Source organism: Cynoglossus semilaevis, chromosome 11, assembly GCF_000523025.1.
Source record: "Cynoglossus semilaevis isolate Cse_v1.0 chromosome 11, Cse_v1.0, whole genome shotgun sequence".
Taxonomy (NCBI): Eukaryota; Metazoa; Chordata; class Actinopteri; order Pleuronectiformes; family Cynoglossidae; genus Cynoglossus; species Cynoglossus semilaevis.
This window is the reverse complement of record NC_024317.1, coordinates 2,910,164-2,918,535: the sequence shown is the minus strand read 5'-3', so window position 1 is coordinate 2,918,535 and position 8,372 is coordinate 2,910,164. Positions and strand designations below refer to the sequence as shown.

General features: G+C 42.1%; 1 protein-coding gene across 1 annotated transcript; it reads left to right on the top strand.

The window, feature by feature from the left end:
* Positions 1-42: 42 nt before the first annotated feature.
* LOC103385875 (amphoterin-induced protein 1-like) lies at positions 43-2,995 on the top strand. Its single transcript, XM_008319890.3, has 2 exons — positions 43-264; positions 910-2,995. Exon 2 carries the CDS (start codon positions 975-977, stop codon positions 2,496-2,498), a length of 1,524 nt encoding a protein of 507 aa, XP_008318112.1. The 5' UTR covers positions 43-264; positions 910-974; the 3' UTR covers positions 2,499-2,995.
* Positions 2,996-8,372: the final 5,377 nt, after the last annotated feature.

The window sequence follows — 8,372 nt, the reverse complement described above, 5'->3', positions numbered from 1 at the left end:
GCCCCCCCCCCTGCCCCCCCCCTCCTCCACCCCCCACTTGTTCTGTGCAGCCTGTGCGTCAACATGACAGGCGGCAGAAACCAGTGATCACCGCTGCAGCTGCTGCAGCCGCTGGCATGAAGAAGAGTAGTTGTTGTTGGAGGAGGAGGAGGAGGATGTCTCTGCCCTGCAGCGGATCGTCGTTTCCTGGTGTGGAGAGCTGATTTCTTCCCGAATTTTCTCTCACCGGATTTTTTTTTTTTTTTGGAGAGCGACACAGAGAAGGTAAAGATGGAAGATGGAGCAGCAGCAGCAACAGCAGCAGCGGCCGCCGCTGTCGCTGCAGCAGCTGATGCAGTTGACTGAACACTTTATGGGACAGACGTGTCTCCAAGAAAGTGAGGAGTGAGGAGAGTGGGACAGGGATGAAGGAGGAGGTGGAGATCGTGTGTCGGTGTTCGTTAACCGACCCCGTTTAATTGGTTTGATTGACATTTAGCTGCGGTTTTAACGTTATCGATGTAACACGTCACGCGTCCAGTGCGCAAACATTAACAGATGGTTTTGGTTTTGCGGGAAACTCACCCCCGTGAGTAACTGTTTAACCACCGCTCACATTTACGCGTTATTTCATACACCGCAGTTACGGTTCACCAGTATTGTGATTTTAACGCAAAATAAATATATCGATATATACGAAAATATCGAGAAATCGACGAAATTAAAAATGTAAATTGTAAAATTCAGGTCGTAGGCTAGTACAGTAGTACATTTAAATACTGCAGTTAAGGTGACCTCGTATTTTTGTTTATTTCAATTGATTTTGACATTTAATATAAAGTGATTGTCCTCAAAATAAAGTGTTTTTATATTTTTATATGAATTTGCCCTCAGTGAAACCCTGGTGTGTTTGTGTGTGATCTCCTCCAGGCTCCGCCATTCCTGACTGTGACGTCATACAGAATTCATCCCCTCGGTCCGGCCCCTGACACACAATGGTGGATTCCCTCAGGATGTCGTCCTCGGCCGCTGACGCAGTTCTCAGTCGAAGGTACGTGTCCGTTGTACTCGTAGTTTTACAGCTGCTGACACTACGAGGCGGAGCTCAGTACATTGGCGCCCCGTTGGATTGCCGCACCACGTGTGTGTGTGCCAGCAACATCGTCAGCTGCTCCCAGATGAATCTCACCAACGTCCCCAGTGGTCTTCCACACTACACGGCAGTCCTGGACCTCAGCTACAACGCCATCACCAGGCTGCGTGCGGAGTGGACGCCTGTGACGCTGAGCAGACTGAACACGCTCCTGCTCAACAACAACGGCCTCACCTTCCTGTCCTCCGAGGCCTTCGTGCACGTGACCAAGGTCCGGCACCTGGACCTGTCTTCCAACTGCATTCGCCTCCTGGACGAGTTCATCTTCGAGCCTCTGGAGCACCTGGAGGTGCTGCTGCTGTACAACAACTGCATCTCCCAGATCGACCGCTCGGCGTTTTCCAGCCTGGTGAAGCTGCAGAAACTCTACCTGAGCTACAACCAGATCTCACGGTTCCCTTTGGAGCTGGTCAAGGAGCGCAGCAGACTGGAAACCCTGCATCTTCTGGACGTGTCCTCCAACCGGATCAAAGTCCTGCCCCTCCAGGAGCTCCAGGCTCTGCCAGCCTGGCTGAAGAACGACCTGTATTTCCACAACAACTCTCTTCCCTGCAGCTGTGACCTGTACGACATGGTCGCTCGCTGGTACCTCAAGGAGCTGAACTCGGTGGCCGACTTCAAGGGCAGCCACACTTGTGTGTTACCGGGGCAGCAGAAGGAGAGAGTGACCATACTGGATCTGGACAAGGTCCATCTGAACTGCAGCGAGGTCAGGGTTCTAACTGAAGGAGCCTTTCTGGAGCAGTTCCTGGTCCTGGACTGTGACACCAAACAGAGGGTCGTGCAGAAAAGCTGGGTTCTCCCCGGGAACACGTCCTTGTCCGCTGCCAACAAGACCGCTGTGATGCGCCACGACAGCAGCCTCCAGATCGGACCCCTGAGGGCGGAGGACTCCGGGGTGTACACCTGCTACGCCACCGGTGACGCCTACAACGAAACACTTTACGTGACCGTGGTGGTGTTCAATTCCACCATGAGCGGCGGACTGGAGAACCTGAAGACGGCCTACACCACCCTGGTGGCATGTCTGGTCAGTTTAGTCATGATCCTCATCTACCTCTATCTAACACCCTGCCGTTGCCCTTGTTGCCCCGGCTACGGTTTGGAGAAGAACGACCCCGGCGACAGCTTCCACTCGTCGACCGTCAGCATCAACCAAACCCACAACGAGGGCGGACAGGAAGTGCAGGAAGGCAGAGGATTCCCCTACAGGCACGTGGGCTTCCAGGAAATCAAGGACCAGTCGGAGCAGAACGGGAGGTTGAATCCGATCGGCGAGGAGGACGAGGAGGCGCAGGGCGACAGCAGGGAGAGGAGGAGGTCTGATGCCGAGTCGGTGTGCTCTGACACCCCCATGGTGGTCTGACTGTGTTCTTTATCTGCTACACGGTTTTAGAAGCATGTCATTATCAGAGCAATAGCACTTAAATTAAGAAAAGTCTCTATTTAAATATTTTTCAAAAGTAGCATTTTTCAGAGACTGTGTTTTCGCGAAGTCACGTTGCACATACAGTATGTTTTTTATTGTTTGATACATGTCTCATATCCTGACGGAAATGTGTTTTAGACAAATATACTTAATGCTGAAGCTGCACATTTAAAAAATACTTTTTTTACTCTTTCTTTTAAGGTAAAAACAAGAAGAAGAAAGTTTAATTTTGCTTTCATATCTATATAATTTAATTTATCTTTGACTAAAAGAAATGTGTTTTTTTTATTTTTGATAGTTTTATTTTACATTCCTCTATGTTCTCTTTGCGACATGTGATACTGTAATATTTTATCTTATTATGCTGTAAATGTACACGTACCAATATTAAGCAGTAACATAGCTGTAGGTCCAGTGTGTTTGTTTTTTTTCTGCTTTAGGGCTAAGACAACTTGTTTGTGTATTTGTTTTTTTCTGCTTTAGGGCTAAGACAACAGGATGTTGACTACTGCAGTACTTTATATGTACTTCAAATAACACTACAGTAATAAGTAACATGAATAGCAATATCTTGTGACAAACTGTTTCACTGTTCAGCCAGTATTTTGCATACTCCTATTTATAACCACACACACACACACACACACACACACAGTAGATGTTAGTGACAACGTCGATGTTTACAACAACATACTGACTAAAAACAGACATATTTGTGTTAAAAACTGACTTTTTCATCATGTTAGAAAAGTTGCTCTAAAATACATTTTAGCCCAGAGATGGACAAACTACGGCCCGGGGGCCGTGGGTTTTTTTTTTTGAAAAGTTGCTGGAAAATACATTTTAGCCCAGAGATGGGCAAACTACGGCCCGGGGGCCGAATGGGGCCTGTTTGGCTTTTTAATTTGGGCCGCCCAATTTGTCCAAATCAATCCGAGCAGAGCGTCATCTCAGAGAACCAATGGTTGGAGCTTCCTGATGGAACTTAAAGCAGAGCAGCAAAGGACGCAAACAGTTTTGTGAGGCAAGAGCAACAGTTGGTGCTGCCCCCTACAGTCGGTAGCACCCCGCACCACTGAGCAGGTTAAAGAATAATCCACTCATTCATCCTTAACTGAATCTTATTCAAAGTGGCTGTGACTGGAGCTTACCCTAAACCAGAGGTCCCCAACCCCTGGTCCGTGGACCGGTGGTGGTCCATAGATCATTTGGTACTGGGCCGCAGTGAGACACAGTGATTGGACATCACTGGGATCTAAAATCTGGGGAATTTTATTTAATTTTTTTTTTGTGATGCAGCTCAAAAATGAATCTGGATCTGTTGGGGTCGGGGTAACATTCAGAGCAGTCATATAAATGCACAGCCTGCCATCGCTCTGCCCGGGGGAACAGAGTGAGTCTCATCTGCTGAAAGCTTCTGGGCATTAGTGGCAGACCCAGAGTGAATCAACAAATGCCAGCCAGAAGTCTCATAAACATAGTCAGAAATAGCAGCCTGTAGCTCAGCCAACACACAAGCTGTCGAACACAGATGAACATCCAAACACAGCGGTGTCTCCTCTCCCACCATCTGAGCAGCATGACTGAAAGGATTTGATGACTTGATGGACTTTTGTGTTTTTAAAGTCTGTGTCCATATGCTGCTACTACAGTGGGGTACTTGTCTGGATACGTGTCTGTGTGTGTGGGGTGAGTAGGGGCAGACCGGGCGGGGCTGGTTTTGAAGACGAGAATAGGAGGTTACATCACGGCTGTCGTGTCCCTCCTCTGATATATCTGCTCTCCCATAAAGCTTCATGATGAACTAATAATTTAATCTTAGTCTCTGTTTCACGTAGGCCCCCAAGAATATTATAACAAAGTAAAATATTCAAATATAAGAAGAGAGGAGTTAAGTTCAAACTAAGCTAAATATGATCTAAATCAGTGGTAATTATTGTCAAACAAAGAAAGAAATATAACATATAATCAAATTACAAATTGGTGCAATTTCTCCACCGTGTAACACGTTTTCAACATAATACCCTGTAATAACCCCTAGGTGGCCTCGCGCCCATTTAAGGACACAAATATAGACAAAATAGTTTTTTGTGTGCATGCATAGAAATCAAGGCTGGAATGTTGAATAAAAACAATGATTTGTCAAATGAAGTGATTCAACAGTGAGCTCAAAAGTTAAACTCATCCTAATCCTGAGAACGAGTGCGTTTGCAACGACGGCAGATGTTCTTAAACGACTTAACGCACGACATCCCGGTGATATATGTAGCAGAGGTTGATGCTTTTACTTTTTTGTAAATTGGAAGCACAATTCTTTTTGTTTTTATTTTCTGTCATCCTGTTTTACTTTTTTACATTGTGTGTTTTAGATGCTCAAATCGAGGCAACTTAGTATCCAAAATTATGTTTAACACTGAAATTCTAACATTTCTAATGTCTGTTATGACTTCTTCATAACCAAAGATGTACTTAAAATACATTAACACTGTATTAACGACTGTTTTTGTTTACACTGAATACATTCACACAGTTATATTATAATAAGCGAAGGTTACCTCTTTATTTCTGCATTACAAACCACAACCTGACACGCTAATATATGCAATTCTGTGCAGATTTACTTGTTATTTTCTGTATTATACAATAGTTATTTTCACTGTAATGTTTTATTTCTGTGTTGTTATTGTTGTGTAATTAATGTTTGAAAAACATATTAAATTATTTCCTGTGTGGTTAAAAAGTAAAAGGAGTTTCACTATGAATACGGACGCTACTAGATTAGCTTTTAGCTTTCCTTTTAGCTTAGCGTAGCTACAATAAACAGCGTTTCATTTGGATAGACTTAGCTTCGCTTAGCTTAATTTAGCTTAGCTCCGCTTAGCTTATTTTAGCTTAGCGTAGCCTGTGTACATAGAGATGCACTTTCTTAAAAAAAAATACAATAAAGACTGAGATCCACAATTAGTTAAATCATGTTTAACAGAATTTTTTTAACTAACAAACGCATCTGTTGAACATAAACATATAAGAAATGTATAACAGAAACCAAAAAAAGCTGGGACATAGGCAAAGCATTATGGGATATTAGTGAGTTAGCAGAATATAAGGTCTGTCACTATCCAATACCAAAAACAAAATAACTCAGGGTCAGGTGAAAAACCCTGAGTGGTAACGCATTTGTTTTTAAATAATCAAACTAGTCACGCATTTGTTTTTAAATAATCAAACTACGTGGGTTACATTACATTAAAACATCACATGACCAAATAGCAAACACATCTCTGCACAACATGTTTTTGAAATTTGACTCAAATGACATTATGAGCGAGTCCATGTTTACCAAATATTATTTATTTGTTCTATGAAAACGTTCAACGTCATTCTGATCGTGTTAAGTATGATCTTTATAAAAAATTCATATTTTCAGAGTTCCGTCCCAGATCCACTTCTCTAACAGGTTCTATTTATGCTGTTGCCGTGACGGTGGCTACAGTGGGAAACCTCACCTGCCGTCCTACGACTCCTCTACTGTATGAATGATTGAAGAGGGGAGGTCTACACTCATGCTGCAGCAGCTGTCATCTCATGTTACTGTACAGTATTTATGCAGTCGACGCACAATGGACAAGCAGGTGTGTGTGTGTGTGTGACTAACTACAGTAAACAACATTAAAAAAACACACACTACACTATTATAAGAGAAGAAATGACAGGGGAAAAAACACTGTTAGAGGAACAGCACAAATGACTGATGTTGGTTGTTGGTGTGTGTGTGTGTGTGTGTGTGTGTGTGTGTGTGTGTGTGTATACAGGCCCAAAATGGAAAGAGCTGAATTATATGACTACAGATGGCACGAGTGTGAGCCAATGAATGACTGGCATTTGGCTGCGATTCCCAAACTGAATTCTAAGTGAGCAGATGACTCATCCACTGCACTGGCTCCTCTTTGAAGAGTCATGTACATGTTGGGGAGTCCTCTGCCATCTAGTGGCGACTGACAGCAAGTACCCGAGCAAAACACAAACATTATTGAAGAACTCGTCCACATATCATAAGATTCAACATAGTTAGATCAATGCTGGAGGTCCAATAGTGAAAAAACAAACAAACACATAAAGGAAGTGTCGTCTGACGATATACTGCCATCTGGAGACCTTAAAATTTACTGCAGCAACTACAAAATAGATTTTAACTATTTATTTATTGTTTAATATTTAAAATGTGCCATACATTTTGAACCCTAAGATATTACCTTTGCTTCCGTGTACCAAATTTGATTTATTGAGTTAGAAAAATAACTAATTTAAATCAGTTTTAAACCTTTAAATACAGTGAAATATAACCGAGTCGCTCCTTGGACTGTATACAGCAAAAATACACAGTGAAATTACGTGGAAAATACTTGTACGGAAACACGGTAGAACTGAAAGAGTTCTTCTTATGTGCTAACAAGGAGTTATTTTTATTCCTTTTTTGTTGAAAAACAATGATAATAAATATATTTATATAATATTTTTATTGTTTCTTTTTCCACTCTACAAGTTAGATTTAAATTATATAGGAAAAATAAATCCTTTACAGACGTCCCTGTTTATAATCTAATTGTTAAACAGAACACCGTCCAACACTGCCCTCTAGCGGACAAAATGCGTCACATCAGCATTAAGCAAAGACAATTCAGGTTTTAAAAACAGACGAAGAGGAAGACGTTTAGAAAGAAGCTGAATTTATTACACACTCATGTCATGTACAGTGACATCAAATGTTTTAAGGGAATAAAATGAACTGTAAAAGTTCTTATTGGTACTCACCAGGTGTTGACTCCTCATTGGATGAATCCCTTCAGTGTGCAGTACGAGCCATCTCTTCCAGCTAATTCAATCATACCTGGAATACTGAACAATTTAAAGTCACCAAAAATCTTTTAAATAAAAGTAGTCTTTATAAAGGGAAAAAAAGAATTTCAGTTTTTACGTCTGATGTCATCGTTCACACAGAACCACACTGAACCCACCATCTAAAACAAAGGCTCAATACTCTAAAATTGGACTTAATGAGAGACTTAACCTTTTAATTTAAAATAATTCTGTCATCACAATGTAACAGAAAAACATTTAAGTTTAATTTATATATAAATTTAAAAAAAAACCTGCTACACTGGAAGGAGAACACTTTCACTTTTTTACCAAGTTTACTTGGTATGTTAAACAAATTTGTGTTACAGTTGTTTTCTCTACAAAATTTAAACAAACAAAATTCTTGCCCTTGGACGGGGTAAAGAAGAAGGCTGTGACCGTGATGAAAAACTACATGTGACGTCACAGAAATTGAAGTATGTTTGGTGTTGAAGGAACGTGTCTGTTATTGTACAATCTTTGTGGTTTCATTCTGTCAGATAAACAACTTTCTACTTCAATGCAAACATTTTAGACAGTTCCAGCCTGGTGATTTTCTTCATTAGAGTTTTGAACCTGTAACCCATTATTTCAATGTCTTTCATCACCAATCTGTTCAAGATAACCACATATAATTCAAAGTAGTAAAATCTAGTGGCTAGTTCTAATTTAACTGATTTTCTACAGACACTTCATCAAACAGGAACCACATGATAATCTACTGGTCAACTCATGTTTCAACCCTGTACGTACCTGAGTCAGAAGGCTGGGTCTCTGTAATACTTCACCTGTGGATGGAATGGCACCTCCCGACACACCAACTCTCAGCCCGGTCGCTCCTCTGATGTGATGGATCCTGACATGGCGGGGGAGGGGGGGGGGGGCCCCGCCGCGCCGGCGTCAGGGGCGTGCAGT

Bases quoted from the DNA above. Each gene is read 5' to 3' on its own strand.
- LOC103385875 (XM_008319890.3), top strand. From the start codon at position 975: ATGGTGGATTCCCTCAGGATGTCGTCCTCGGCCGCTGACGCAGTTCTC.